This window comes from Triticum urartu, chromosome 1A (genome assembly GCF_056163025.1).
Source record: "Triticum urartu cultivar PI428250 chromosome 1A, HENAU_Tu73, whole genome shotgun sequence".
Classification (NCBI taxonomy): Eukaryota; Viridiplantae; Streptophyta; class Magnoliopsida; order Poales; family Poaceae; genus Triticum; species Triticum urartu.
The window spans coordinates 309295638-309311887 of NC_141873.1; the positions used below are offsets into that span (position 1 = coordinate 309295638).

The 16250-nt window shown below is 41.8% G+C and overlaps 1 protein-coding gene across 2 annotated transcripts; it reads left to right on the forward strand.

Annotated features, from left to right (window-relative positions):
- Nucleotides 1-6485: 6485 nt before the first annotated feature.
- LIG1 (DNA ligase 1) lies at nt 6486-13575 on the forward strand. Of its 2 annotated transcripts, none has more exons than XM_048672854.2 (18): nt 6486-7590; nt 7680-7796; nt 8030-8131; nt 8215-8328; nt 9205-9435; nt 9513-9607; nt 9782-9869; nt 10089-10220; nt 10570-10682; nt 11274-11375; nt 11637-11698; nt 11793-11864; nt 11935-12008; nt 12104-12160; nt 12778-12855; nt 12939-13016; nt 13096-13209; nt 13313-13575. In XM_048672854.2, exons 1-17 carry the CDS (start codon nt 6493-6495, stop codon nt 13162-13164), a joined length of 2682 nt encoding a protein of 893 aa, XP_048528811.1. In that variant the 5' UTR covers nt 6486-6492; the 3' UTR covers nt 13165-13209; nt 13313-13575. The 2 variants fall into 2 exon arrangements, with proteins under 2 accessions (XP_048528811.1, XP_048528805.1); XM_048672848.2 differs by having other exon boundaries at nt 13316-13575.
- The last annotated feature ends 2675 nt before the right edge of the window (nt 13576-16250 follow it).

The following is a 16250-nucleotide window of genomic DNA, read 5'->3' on the forward strand; positions in this document are numbered from 1 at the left end:
CCTGCAGGGATTGAACTTTCGAAAGTCGTGCCCGCGGTTATGGGCAGATGGGAATTTGTTAATGTCCGGTTGTAGATAACTTAAACCTTAATTAATTATAATGAATCAACTGCGTGTGTTGCCGTGATGGCCTCTTCTCGGCGGAGTCCGGGAAGTGGACACGGTGTTGGAGTTATGCTTGCGCAGGTTGTTCCTCTAGTTCCTCGCTCGCGCCTTGCCTCCTCTTCTCGCTCTCTTTTGCGGATAAGTTAGCCACCACATATACTAGTCGCTCGATGCAGCTCCACATACTTGCCTTATCCTTCCTATAAGCTTAAATAGTTTTGATCACGAGGGTGCGAGATTGCTGAGTCTCTGTGGCTCACAGATACTATAATTCCAGATGCAGGTCCAGGTGATTCCGCTCCAGGTGACGAGTACGAGCTCAAGTGGGAGTTCGACGAGGACTCTCAGCGTTATTATGTTTCCTTTCCCGATGATAAGTAGTGGTGCCTAGTTGGGGTTCGATTCAGGGCCTTGTCGCATGTTGGGTTCTTTTCCATTTTGGCGCCGTAGTCGGGCCATGAGTGTTTGCTTGATGGATGTTATTTATGTACTTTGATGTGACGTGGCGAGTGTAAGCCAACTATGTACCTCCCCTTCATATTATTTATATACATGGGATGTGTGATGATTTCCTGACTTGCGACCTTGCTTTCAATGCGGTTATGCCTCTAAGTCGTGCCTCGACACGTGGAAGATATAGCCGCATCGAGGGCGTTACAGAACCAACTAGGGGTAAAAATGCAATTGTCCCAATATAAAAACAACAAGGTAGTAAGTGGTAAAAGTGAGCATAAAAGGTATTGCAATGCCAGGAAACAAGGCCTAGGGTTCATACTTTTACTAGTGCAAGTTCTCTCAATAAGGATAACATAATTAGATCATATAAAAATCCCTCAACATGCAACAAAGAGTCACTCCAAAGTCACTAATAGCGGAGAATAAATGAAGAGATTATTGTAGGGTACGAAACCACCTCAAAGTTATCCTTTCTGGTCGATCTATTCAAGAGTCCGTAGTAAAATAACACGAAGCTATTCTTTCCATTCGATCTATTCTAGAGTTCGTACTAGAATAACACCTTAAGACGCAAATCAATCAAAACCCTAATGTCACCTAGATACTCCAATGCCACCTCAAGTATCCGTGGGTATGATTATACGATATGCATCACACAATCTTAGATTCATCTATTCAACCAACACAAAGAACTTCAAAGAGTGCCCCAAAGTTTCTACCAGAGAGTCAAGACGAAAACGTGTGCCAACCCCTATGCATAAGTTTGCAAGGTCACGGAACTCGCAAGTTGATCACCAATGCATACATCAAGTGGATTATGTGAATATCCTATTGTCACCACAGATAAGCAGATGCAAGACATACATCAAGTGTTCTCAAATTCGTAAAGACTCAATCCGATAAGATAAATTCAAAGGGAAAACTCAATCCATTACAAGAGAGTAGAGGGGGGGAAACATCATAAGATCCAACTATAATAGCAAAGCTCGTGATACATCAAGATCGTGCCGAATCAAGAACACGAGAGAGAAATAAAACACATAGCTACTGGTACATACCCTCAGCCCCGAGGGTGAACTACTCCCTCCTCATCATGGAGAGCACCGGGATGATGAAGATGGCCACCGGTGATGGATCCCCTCTCCGGCAGGGTGCCGGAACAGGGCCCCGATTGGTTTTTGGTGGCTACAGAGGCTTGCGGCGGTGGAACTCCCAATTTAGGTTATTTTCTGGAGGTTTTTGTATTTATAGGAATTTTTGGCGTAGGTCTCACCTCAGGGGGGTCTCCGAGTCGTCCATGAGATAGGGGGACGCGCCCAGGGGGTAGGGCGCGCCCCCCACCCTCGTGGACGGCTCGGGACTCTTCTGGCCCAACTCTTTTACTTCGGGGGCTTCTTTTGGTCCATAAAAATCATCAAAAATTGGCACGTCAATTGGACTCCGTTTGGTATTCCTTTTCTGTAAAACTCAAAAACAAGGAAAAACAGAAACATAAACTGGCACTAGGCTCTAGGTTAATAGGTTAGTCCCAAAAATCATATAAAATAGCATATAAATGCATATAAAACATAGATGGATAATATAATAGCATGGAACAATAAAAAATTATAGATACGTTGGAGACGTATCATCGCCGCCTCGTGGATCTTCTGACTTGATCTTCAAGTCTCTGGGGTGTCTTCAGGTTCAAGAAAAATCATCGCGAAGATTTTATTCCGTTTGGTATTCATTTTCTGTGAAGCTAAAAACAAGGAAAAACAGAAACTGGCACTGGCACTAGGCTCTAGGTTAATAGGTGAGTCCGAAAAATAATATAAAATAGCATATTAATGCATATAAAACATCTAAAACAGATAATATAATTACATGGAACGATAAAAAATTATAGATACATTGGAGACGTATCACTTCGCAGTCCAGAGCTAATCATCGCCAAAGAATTAGAGGCTGGAGATTAGAATCACACATGGCTTCTAATTATGAGGATTAGAGGATTAGTCTAGCTCTAATTAGTCAATTAGGACTAACTAGAACTAGAAGAACTAGAGGAGGCTCCAAAACTTGTGTGTTGAAACGGTGCAAAACCTCTAGTATATATAGGTTGGAGGGGAGGGAGAAGGTTGAAAGTCCCTCCTTGGGGCGCCGTCCAAGGGAGGGGAGGAAGAGTTCTGCCCACTCTCCAATTCAGCCTCCTTCCATGGCAAAGGGGGCGCCTACCCCACTTGGGCCCTTATGGCCCAAGTTGCCTTTCACCTCTTGGCCTTTTAAGGCCCGTTGATATTAAATTAAATATAAATTGCTATAAATATTTTTAGACCATTATATATATAATTTAACATCTATTATTATCGGTAATACCTGGTATTACCCGATATTCATCGAAACCCTTCCAGTGACCCCGAAATGCTTCAGATCCTCTTGGAACTATTTCGAATATTAATGAAACAATTTTACAAATATATTATCATCACTCCTATCCTATTAATGCTCAACAGATCATGATTTCCTTAAGTTTGTGACCCCGTAGGTTCGGTAACTCATAGACATGAACGAAACCCCTTCGTTCAATGACCGATAGCGGAATCGTGGACGTCCATATCGATCCCTATGAGCACACAAATTATATTTGAGTGAACCTTTGGTTATCATTTGATGTTCCATTTGCTTTGCAATACTTTACAAAACCCGAGATTCATCGGTATCCTCCTGAATAAACACATGCTCACTATACCGAAATCCTTGTTACCGGTTTTGTTCCTTTTTTCTTGTTATCGTGTTCCCGCATCCCCGTGACGTAGTCACCTGTGTCTGGCCAGACGACGATGGATGACGTCACACCGAGAGGGCCCTAAGAATACCTCTCCATCATCGGAGGAGCAAATCTCACTCTCGAGCTATCTAGTCCCTTTGTCAAACATTCCGATGAACCCGTAAGTTGTCGTTATGATCATCGTGTTACAGGTGACGTTTGAGCAACCCCAAAGCTCACCGTATGGTACGAAGTGACTAGATGCTCTCATGCTAAGGAGAAAAATCACACGTTAACACTCCGTGATATTACAATTGATTTTAGACGATATTACTTAATTCATAACAGACAAATTTGGGTCAATTCAATATGACCGTTCTTCCAACGTCATCATCTCAATGTTGTTTTAGGACTATCATGAGCACAACAACACTTGAGCTAGTCCTAGAGGCAAGACTAGGAATCTTTTATATAAATTTTTATCATTCCACATGTGCATATGAGTTTTCCACTGAATCGCATGTTCCAGGATCATAGCGGTTATAACATAGAATATAAACTCTTTAATTATGAATATGGAAATATAATTATACAAATATTATTGCCTCTAGGGCATATTTCCAACACTTAGATGCTTCATGAGTCAAATACCCCATCAAGGTGGATGTAAGATAGCTCACTATCTGAACCATGGGAAAAATCTTCACTAAGCCAACTCATGTTTGTGTATCTCCAACTCTACTTGTTTTACCTTCACTTGCATGCCTTACTTTTTGCTGTCATTTATTGTAGTAGACTTACATGTGTAGGGTGCTTGATAGATTGCTATAAAAGGCTAAAAGAGGCATGGAAATTAAATTTTAGAAAAGGAGTGCATCTTTTGGCTTAGTAGTCTATTCACCCCCTCCCCTCTGAACATACTTGTCGATCATACAAGTGGAATCAGAGATTTGGTCTCCTTAGCAAGGGTCTCCATTGGTGAATCCTTGGTAAGTTGACTCTTTGCTTTGTCTTAACCACCTCAGAGAATATGGTTTCTAGCGAGGGAAGTTATCATCGTAGAGGTCCTTACTTTGATGGTTCAATTTTTTTCTAGTTGGAAACATCAGATGAGAATGCATATTCTTACTCATAAACCCATCGTTTGGGCTATTGTTCACATTGGCTTGCAAGGTGAGTTCTTCCAAGGTGGACAAGTTTCAGATCCTGAAGCAACCGCATGATCCAACAAAATTCTCAAACATGTGACATCCTCTTCAATGCTTCGTGCCCCGAAGAATTCAACAAGATTAGTTGTCTTGAAAGTGCAAATAAATTTGGAAATGCACAAAGGTGTCGAGTCTATGAAGGAGTCCAAACTTGATGTCCTACAAGGTCAGCTATACAAGTTCAAGGTGAAGGATGGTGAAGGCATTGCCGAGATGTACTCTAGGCTAGAAATCATTACAAATTAGATTGTCAGCTTAGGAAGCAAAGCAATGATGGGAAAATTCATCACTAAGAAGATCCTCAAAGCTTTGGATAGCAAATATGACACCATGTGCATATTAATCCAAATGATGCCAAATTAGATAGATCAAAAATCTCAAACCTACATAATAAATTAGAAGAATTGTGACACTCCAAATAATCATTTTTTATAATTAGTTTAAAAATGTAGAATGATTTATTTCCGTGGAGAAGACAATAGAGAATTTTAACTTCATGATTTCTGGGAAGCCATGTATTTTTTAACAAAATGATTGCCTTTCATATTACATTGGGCGAGCGAAGCTTAAGGACAATGTTTGCACTAACCAAGTCATAATTAAGGTAACAATGGATATGACGATCTGATGGTCGGAAGAATGAGGGTGTGATTAGTTTATGACCCCAACTGACTAACACGACAAATTAGGCCACTCTTCTTCTTCATTGTTGAACTTAGTGCCTGTAATATTCTTAAGGATGCAACTACTTAGGGTTCTTAATATTGAATTCAATTGCTATTGAAATATTTGAATTATCAAATCAATATTTTTGGTTCTTATCATGGACAAATAACTAGCACCAATTTCTCACAAAAAAAACCCAAATAACTAGCACCAATATCTGGCAAGATATTCGACGTGTGTTTGAATTTGAGTCGGATTAATGTATTTCAGAACCAACCAAAATCAATGAAATGTCTAAAACTTCGGCACATTTCATTGAAAAAACACAACTGTAGTCCTATTACTATTTTGACAGTTTTTAATTTTCATTGTGACGACGTTCCATGGTTTTATTCTGTCTTTTTATCAGACATTATTCAGTTTCTTCAGAAACATACGGCGTCTCCTGCGATAGTTCAGGCACCAAGGGCGAACCAGTTGATCCCTTTGAAGGAAAACTATGTGAAAGTCAATGTGGATGCAACAGTATCAAGGCATGGAGCTTACGGTTCAGTTGGTGCAATCTGTAGAGATCGGGAGGAAATTTCATGGACGCATCTACTCTGTTTTTCCCACATGTGGTTGGCCCTCCAACACTAGAGGCTCTAGCCATCAGAGAGGGTCTAGTTTTGGCCCAAAATCTTTATGCTCACCATATCATCGTCGCCTCGGACTGTACGACGGTCGTAGAGAAAATCAAGTCATGAAGTTCAGCTAGTTATGGTGCTATCATCATAGAAATTAAAGGTAGTTCTTTAAATTTTACTTCTAGCTTTTCTAGACATGAGTTTAGAATCTCGAATGGGAGGTTCACAATCTTGAAAAATATGGTCTTTCGTTAGGGGTTGGGCGCCATGTATGGTTAGGCCAACCCGGAGATCTTCTCTTCGTTCCTTTAAACATTGTGACTGATTAATAGAGTTTTGCGAGTTTGTCTAAAGAAAACTTGAATTGAGAGTGTTCTCAAAACAATCAAAAAAGAAAAAAAAAGTAAACCAGAGTCCTGTGCAGTGTGCACAATTCATGAGAAATGCTGTCTATCATTCGAGGAGTTTCCCAGCAGACCGAGGATGGATGCCTGCCCATATAAACGGAAACGAATCGGGAAAATGAGAATAAATTGTGAAGTGACACTGCCTGCAATTCCCCAACCAAAGTTCTCGCGCCATCCATCGTCCCCCCGCCCGCCCCAACCCACCAACGCCCAGGCCCGGCCGGCTCACCTCTAAAACCCTCCCCCCCCCCCCCCCCCCCCCCCCACCCCTCTTCATGTTCCTCCCTCGAGCCACCACCTCGCTCCACTCCCTGCTGCGATGCCAGTTCCGCCCGCTCCCCTCGCCTAAAACCCTAGCCATTACCCTCGCCCCGCCGCCCCTGCTCCTCCGCCCCCGCCGTCTCTGCTCCTCCTCCTCCTCCTCCCGCCGCGCCCCCCCTGCCGCCGCCAAATCCGGCGAGAAGAGGCCGCCCGCGAGGCTGAAGAGGGCGGAGGCGGTGAAGCCGCTAGCCGCGGGGGGAGCGGCCATGTCGTCCTCGGGAGGCGCCGGGGGGAAGCGCTCCGTGGCGGATGTGCTCATGGGGAACGCGCGGGACGCCGCCAGGAAGGCCAAGAAGGGGGCCCCGGCCGCCTCCGGGGTCCCGTCTCCGAAGAAGCCCAGGACGAAGACGACCGCCGAGGCCGACGGCGCGACGGCCGAGCCGGCGGTGGACGAGAAGCCGCCTTCGCCGGCCAAGTCGCCCGTCAAGTCGAAGCGCCCGTCGTCGCCACCCAAGTCCAAGTCGAAGGCCGACGACGCTCCTGAGGCGAAGAAGAGGTCCCCGTCGCCCACGAGGTCCAAAACGCTAGCCGCGGCCGCGAAATTGGAGGCCGCGGAGAAGCCCCTGTCGCCGAAGAGGGCCAAAGCCCTAGCGGCCAAATCTGACGCCAAGCCCTCTGACCAAGCCCCTGTCTCTCAATCTAAAGACCAAGCGTCTCAATCCGATGATAAGAAGACCAAAATCTCAAATGCCACCAAGTCAGAGGAGGTGAATACCACTCTCGAGCTCAAGAAGAAAGGCAGTGAGTTTGATCCCATGGCTGCTGCCTACTGGAAGCCCGGCGAACCTGTGCCATTCCTGTTCCTGGCTCGGGCACTCGACCTCATTTCCAACGAGTCTGGACGGATTGTCATTACAGAGATCCTGTCAAACGTGTTCCGTACAATTATTGCCACAACACCAGAGGATCTCCTTGCGACAGTATACCTCTCGGCTAACCGGATTGCGCCACCTCACGAAGGGATTGAGCTTGGTATTGGGGATGCATCAATCATCCGTGCACTTTCCGAGGCATATGGCCGGAAAGAGGAGCATGTCAAAAAGAACCTCAAGGTTGTTAGTTGTGAAATTTAGGTTCTGCAGTGAGCAACAGCAATGGGGTTTGAGCATAAATTGATTGCTTTGTGTCTTCATCACTGTAGGAATTGGGTGATTTGGGGCTCGTGGCGAAAGCAAGCAGGTCATCACAGAAGATGATGTACAAGCCAAAACCACTGACAATATCACGTGTGCTTGATACCTTTCGGACAATCGCAAAGGTAATATGCTTTCTCATTTTACTCAAGCTATAAATTGTCATTTTAACCCTTACTGTGGCTTGATATTCTCAAAATGAAATGTTTTTTTCTTTTCTATTGGGTTGATTTTGAAATGCTTAATTATTGGAAATAAATCCACTCTGTTTAGTAATCGGTTATATTGGAGAGATGATTAGCTGGTTGCAGAATGCAGTGTCACTTCAGAAATCACTTAGCAATCATGATGTTTTCAGGAATCTGGCAAAGACAGTCAAGATAAGAAAAGAAGTCATATCAAAGGACTTCTTGTCGCTGCAACAGACTGTGAACCTCAATACATTATACGACTTCTTCAGGTAAATATTGCAATGTTTAGTTAACTGCACTTAAGTATTCATATGTTCTTTGCAAGAAACCCCTGAACTGGCACTTGTTGCAGTCGAAGATGCGTATTGGGTTGGCAGAGAAAACTGTCCAAATGGCTCTTGGGCAAGCTGCTGTATATTCTGAAAAAGGGTCCCCGCCAAAAAAAGTCCAATCACCTTTCGAAGAGGTTGATGCACTTATTTCTTTTATTTACAATTTTACATTAATTTTATATTTGTGCAGATAGGTGTTGAACTCTTATTGTCCGCATGCTGTTGCAGCTTTTACTAATTTAGTCTACCCCTCAAGGCTTGTATCCTGCTGTTTCTATGACTTTTTGGCAACATGCTGAATTCCTTTTTTGTATCCCTGTTCTTTCTCTCAGAATATCTTGCTACCTTGGTAATGGTAAGGATTTATAAAAAAATCATTTCTGTCACCTGAAGCCATTGAGGCTTGTACGGTACTCCCTCCTTTCACAAATATAAGATGATTTGGATATTTCAATATGGACTACATACAGACTGAAATGAGTGAACAAGTTGGAACATCTTATATACATCCTATATACATCCTTTTTTGCGGATGTGTCTATATACATCCAATTCAGGAAAAAGTTGGAACATCTTATATTTGTGAACGGAAGGAGTATGTTTGGTTGTGACAATGTTATCAATTAATTGGTCATGCCTCTTTGCCCACTCTGTTTGTCTTGCCAACATGGCCAAAACATGGGGTGGCAAAACCTTGACCAAAAGATTCACTAGCCAAGTTTTTGGTGGCGTGAACTTGTGCTCAAACAAACACACCCATAATCCTTCTGTAGTGGCTCCTCTAATCACTACTTAATCTTGTTGAACTATTGTGAAATTGGAACATATAATAATTATATATCTTTAGTCGCTGTTTTTGCAGTTTGTAGTATTGATCGTAGCATTGTGTTGTGTGCATGTGCAACATGTTCTCATGTTTTCAGTTTTCTTTCTCATATTGCCTGAAATCTGTGCATGGATACTGACTGGTATGATCATTCTAATATTTCTATACCCTCTCTTCTGTGTAGGCTGCAAAAATAATTAAAGAAGCATATTCAGTTCTTCCAATCTATGATAAAATTGTCCCGACTCTTCTTGATGCTGGTGTTTGGAAACTTCCAGAAACATGCAATTTCTCCATAGGCGTCCCTGTTGGTCCTATGTTGGCAAAAGCAACGAAATCTGTCTCAGAGATTATTGACAAGTTTCAAGGTCGTGAGTACACTTGTGAGTACAAGTATGATGGTGAACGGGCCCAGGTACAAGCAAGCCTCATGGGTATTAGCTATTTTATATTTTGCCCATGCTAATCTCAAATAACACTATAATTTGCAAGATTCATTGCATGGAGGATGGAACAGTAGAAATTTATAGTCGGAACGCTGAAAGGAATACTGGGAAGTACCCTGATGTTGTTGATGCAATTTCTAGGTATACTTACCTTTTCATTTCACCTACCAATTTATTGAAGCTCCATGCCTATATGTGCTAGCCTTGATAAGCTAGATCTGTTTACAAACTCATAGCTAATCTGCATGTCCATTGCACATTTCCTGTTGCACTACTAATTCTGAGAATTAACAAATTTTACTTATCTCAATGCAGAATCCGAAAGCCTACAGTTAAGTCATTTGTCTTAGATTGCGAAATTGTTGCTTATGACCGCGAAAAGAAGAGAATTTTACCCTTTCAGGTTTGTATTTTTTCTCTATTAAGATGAGTAAGCTCACTTCCATTGACCACCATACTTATAACTGAGTTTATAACCTATAGCTGATGTACAATGAAAACTGTTGTATGTAGTAGATGAACTAATGCCTCTGGTTATCATACTTACCTTAATTTTTCCTAGTTTTCATGTACCTGTCACTGCTAGTTGTAAGGATGCTGATATCTTTCTACTTACTTCCAGATACTCAGCACAAGGGCCCGCAAGGGTGTTACTATAAATGACATCAAAGTATCAGTCTGTACTTTTGGCTTTGATATTCTTTACATCAATGGGAAACCTCTTCTCCAGGAACAACTTAAAGTTCGCCGAGAGGTATTGTACAAGTCATGTAGACTCCTAATAATATATAATTTCATTCTGCTGTCTAGTTGGGTTATCTATCCTATTCTGTAGGTATGTCCTCAGAAAGTTGTGATTGCAGATTTCTTTTGTTACACCATATTTGTTAGTCATAGTGTTTTACTTGAGCCATTTTAAGCTCGCCATTAATTCCCTAATCATGTGTGTCGTACATGTATATCCATAGAAACTGGTATAGTGTACAATCTGATTATTGATAAACAAGAAAGTGATGTGGTTGCACCCTAAAAAATGACTAATTCATTTGGCTGTCTTGACTCTCGAAAGATGTAGTTATTTATTGGCTTTGAATACTTGGCAGCATCTTTACAACTCTTTCGAGGAAGTGCCAGGTGTTTTTCAACTGGCAACTGCAATTACATCAAATGACCTCGAGGAGATACAAAAATTTCTTGACTTATCTGTCAACTCCAGGTAATTGGATTTTGTAGAGCTTTCACTTTACAATTAGCCAGCTTATATGTCTGCTACCGATGAGCTGTGTTTCCTTGTTCACTTTATACAAAGCAAATAACAGTCGAGTTTTCCATAAAAATTAGTACTTATAACGCATTCTATTGTTTGCTTCACTTCACGTTGGCCTCCCATTGTTAGATCTATTTGATTGCTGTGAGAGTACATCCTACAAAATCTTAGCCACCTTGGATATATACATATCTGTGAAAATAAGTGGCCAAATAAGCAAGTGTTAACTGTAGCATCTATCACTCAGTTCCTAAATATAAGTCTTTCTAGATATTCCAATATGGACTACATACGGAGCAAAATGAGTGAATCCACACTCTAAACTATGTCTATATACATCCATATGTAGTCCATACTGAAATCCCTAGAAAGACATATTTAGGAACGGAGGGAATATATATCAGGACTCCAGTAAAGGAAAAAATGGGTGAGGGGAGTTTACATGGAACTGTGTTGTGAAGGGTTTATTATCAATGCTAACCACCACCGTTTTCTTTTGACATTTTTTTTTCTGGCACTAAGATTTAAGTGATTTTGAAGTTGTGAAGGGTTGATTATCAAGACATTGGATACGGATGCTACATATGAGCCAGCGAAGCGGTCAAACAATTGGTTGAAATTGAAGAAAGATTACATGGACAGGTTAGCATATTTCATGCCATCCTGATTTCACTCCTCATTTTTGCCTGCACAACATGGAAATCTAGACAATAGTTATGGAGCACAGGATATAGATGGCATATTTATCCCTCATGTTATTGTCTCATCATTTATGCTGTGACATGACACCTTACTATGAAGTTTTGGGTTGTCAACAAGTTTTTACAGCAGAGACTTATTTGATGTCAGTAAAATAAATACTAACATTTTGTTCTACCAATGGTGTATTGCTCTTTTGGCCAGTGTTGGAGATTCTTTAGACTTAGTGCCAATTGCTGCTTTTCATGGAAGAGGAAAACGAACAGGTAATTAAACATGCATACTGAAGATTAAAATAAATTGATTATTATAGTTCTGTTTGCATTTATCTGATCATCTTTTGCCTTTTTTCTTAATAAGGTGTATATGGATCGTTCCTCTTGGCATGCTATGATGAGCATAATGAAGAATACCAAACAATCTGCAATATAGGTATTTTTTGTAACCCTAAATTACTTGAATGGTGAATCAATTCTTTATATTCATATTTATATAATTGTAGGTACTGGATTTTCTGAGCAACAACTTGAAGAGCGTTCTACGAGCCTTCAAAGTAAAGTAATAAAGAACCCAAAGGTGATACATTAATTGACCAGCTTGTCGCATAATGGTTCTTTTATTAATATCCTGTCCTGTTGTTATGGTATATAGTAATGCTTTATTTTTTGCAGGCATATTATAGGTTCGCTGACACGACTGACCCAGATGTGTGGTTTGAGCCGTCAGAGGTGATATGCACATTGAAACTTAAGTACTCCCTCCGTAAAGAAATATAAGAGCGTTTAGATCACTACTTTACTGATCTAAACACTCTTATATTTCTTTACAGAGGGAGTAGTTACTATTAGTTCGTTATATTTTTTTTCACTTTTGTCATTTGTCATTGCTAGTCTTTATTTGATTGATCTTAGCTTGTTCTACTATTTTTGATTTGTAATGAAAGAGTGATAATTAACCCATTATCATTAATAATCTAGCAACTTCAGAGTGAACATATTTGTCTATGTTCCTAAGGCCATGTGCTGGTTAGTTTTCGAGTAAATTTTTTTTTTTTGCGATGGAGTTTTCGAGTAATTAATAAGGAAAGAACTTATTCTTGCTATATCTCGCCGCCCATTTATTTTGAAGTCACGGGATCAATTTTCTTGCTGTGTCAGTTCATGTATAGCAATGAAAACAGCGCGTTTAAGCTGAAAATTAGCATCTACCTGCATTTTATCTGCATTTGGTGTTGACTCTGAAAATTGTTGGCTATATATACACTTGATAGCTTAAGGGGGTTATGATGATTTTAATTTCAGACTTGCTGGTGTTTGCAAACTAATCATTTTTCACCGGTCATCAGGTGTGGGAGGTCAAAGCTGCTGATTTGAGCATAAGTCCAGTTCATCGCGCTGCTAATGGGATAGTTGATCCAAATAAGGTCGGTAATGTTATTTGATCTCCTCATTCCCCCATTTCTAAAATATGCAGAGTATGGCTAGACTAAAGTTTGAATTGAATCAGGGCATCTCTCTAAGATTTCCTCGTTTGTTGCGGGTGCGTGATGATAAAAACCCAGAACATGCAACCACAGCTGAGCAAGTAAGTTTTCTGTTGCTTTTTTCTTAATGATATGTATGTTGTTTAGAGTCTTCATGTGGATTTGTATTCAAATTCCCAGGTTGCTGACATGTATCGTGCTCAAAAAATAAACCACTCGCACAACCAAGAAGATGAGGATGATGACTGAGACTGACCCCATTTTTATGTGCATTTGTATGCACGACTTGTTGAGGTAAACACCAGATACATTTTCTCCTTGTTTAACTTGGACAGTTTATATGCATGTTTACCGCTTGTTGGATAATTGTTTGCTTCCTGTCTTTGTGAACATTTAGCAGGACATGGTCAAGAATGCATGTCCGGTGATTTGCTTCGTCGTTGTTCAAACCGACTTCGACATCTTGAGATCTGTTCATTTCATGTAATCCTGTGCAACTTTTTGTTTGTTTTCTGGTTTTAGTGACGAAACTGTAATACATGCTATTCAGGGGTGTGCATGGTAGGAAAATTGAATAGTTGCAAAGTGCACTAACACAACCCAAAGATGTGCATACGGCAGCTTTCATTTGGCGAGAGCTGTGGATGCTACATTTCAAAACCCGATCCTCCAGATTAATTAGAGTTAGGCCTTGTTTGGTACTAGGGTTTTTGAGGGGATTGGTGGGGATAATCCCCACAGGGATTGGGTGAAACTAGGTTTCACCCAATCCCTTCAAATCCCCATTTATCCCCAATCCACTGTGTAGGGGTAGTGTATTGGGTATTGAGAAAAATGCACTAGAGTTGGGGGATTTGTGGGGAAATATGGGGATGAAACATGTCAAGTACAATAGAACCAAACGGTGTTTTGGGATGTGGGGATTTAGGGGTTTGATTGGGATAATCCCCACCAATTCCTTAAAATACACTAGTACCAAACAAGGCCTTAAGTAGTTGTGCACAGGCCTCAGGGGTTTATAACACCTTGGTGAGTGGTTGCCATTCTACCAACATAGCATTTTTTTTTCTACGCTACCTTTTCAAAGGAACTGAAGCAATTGAATAACTTTGAGAGCACAGAGTAAGATGCACGATATCAAATCCACTACCTGCATCATTAAATACCAAGCAATACCACTGCAGTACCGTTGCCAAAACATTCCAAATGAAATTGTAGAGATTAACTACAAGTTGTGTCTGGCCCTGGTTAGGGAGGGGTGATGACGGCGGCGTGACTTTGGCTTGCTTTAGTGTTTGTAGTCGTCGCTGGATAGTTTATGAATTCGGATGTAATTTTTTATTATTTCTGGTGTTTGTTGTATTGTCATGATTGAAGATGAAAGATCATGAAAGATTGGAAGTTTTTGAAAAAGAAATGGTGCAGCTTTTCTGGCACGGTGGCACGGCGTGACCTTCACTACAGCTGGTGTCACGCTTGGGCTATTACGCCAGCGTTGTCTTCATCTTTAGGACACCATTGTTGATGGTCTCGGATGCACCTTTGAACGATGTAAAATCCACTGAAGCTGGAGGCACGTAACGGATGCTGCCTGATAAAGTGACATTGATCCAAAGGAAATACTCCTACTTCCTTCCTCTTTTCCGGTTGTAGACTTGCACAGATCCTTAGGCCAACTTCAACGTACGACCCTCCTTTCCAGTTGTAGACCCGCATGGATTCTTAGGCCAACTCCAACGTTTGATCCGTACACAGCCGTTTAGATCGAAATGAACAGAAATAGTGACCCAATGCAGCAACCCAAATAGACAGGTGTCAGTTCTTTGTCCGTCCACGACCCATTTTCGATCCAAATTTGGATAGGGTTTGTCTTCCTCCCAGGCCGTATGTCGGTGACATGTATGTGATACACGTATGCGGTCACGCTTGACACCATCCCCGCCATAGTCGTTGCCGTCCATTTTTCGGCCGCTCCTTTGCTACCCAGGCTGCTGCCCGCATCCACATACTCCCCCCCCCCCCCCCACCCGCAGCTTTGGAGGAGTTCTTGCCGGTTTTTGTGGCCTATTCTCGTCGTCGCCGGTGCTAGAGAAACCACGGCCAATGGCTCGCCCCCAATACCGTCTGCCTCGTGCTCAAGGCCGCCTGCCATCCTCGTCTCCCCTTCCGCATGCCTGCTGCCTGTACGTGGGACCTAGGTGCTCTTCACCGTCTGCATCTTCATCACGACCGCAAGGTATTTGACACTTCGCCCACAATGTACAATGAATAGTGGGGATGATTTTTTTAACAACTTCATTTGTTCATAGGAGGATTCGTCGTCGGATGATGATGAGCTTGTGGTTGCGGCTTTGGTCGTCAATGACCACATTGCTAGCCAGCGGCCGAGGTTCAAGGGATCAATCTTGGGCAATGCTCCTGCGCTGAATCGCAACAGAGAGAGCGGCCATTGCCTACTCTTCGCCGATTGCTTTTAGTGCACGTCCCCACTCTTCAAACCACATATTTTTAGGCACCGCTTCCGGATGATGAGACATGTGTTCAACCGTATTCGAAAGGGAGTGGTAGCATATGATGATTACTTTCAGTGCAAGGAGGATGCCCTTGAAAAGGTTGGCTTCTCCTCTTATCAGAAATGCACTGCGGCTATTTGTATGTTTGCATACGGAATTCTATGAGGGAGGGGTGATGACGGCAGCACTATAAACCGGAAGATAGATGGCTGGCTCGCTCAAGACCACGAGACATGCAACATTGCAACACTAGTGACTTGTTGGTGTTTCACTTGGCCCACGTGTAATCAACCCCTTATGCTGGCTGAAAAGTTGGTGGTGGCCTCGAAACATTTACAATTTTATAAACAGAATTATGGTGGCACCTTGGATTTGTTTCGAACATAGTAATAGTATATAAAATCCTACTTCTAAATCATTTTTCGTCAAATTTGGTGAAGACTTGGTTGGATCGTAGTACTTTCTTTTATGCCCCCTTTGGCTGATACAGTTGTCAATATTATCAAATATCACAACTGATTTTTCGCTTGTCAAGTTAGACCTCTTTGAGGGTATGCCACACAATTTTATTTTACTTGCGTTAAGGTAATTGTATTACTTAGAATTCAAACTACAATCCACATGACACAACTTCTCAACAACGCCCTGTGCAACACTCCACACGGGAAAACTTTGCCATATAATCACTAACAATGTCTTGGTAACGACTAATATGAGTAATACAAATCTCCCTACTAGATCAAGCACTTGATCTCATGGACGAAAGAAGCAAAGGTTGAGTGATCCCTTCCATTACTCTTCACCATATTGATCCGGTAAGCC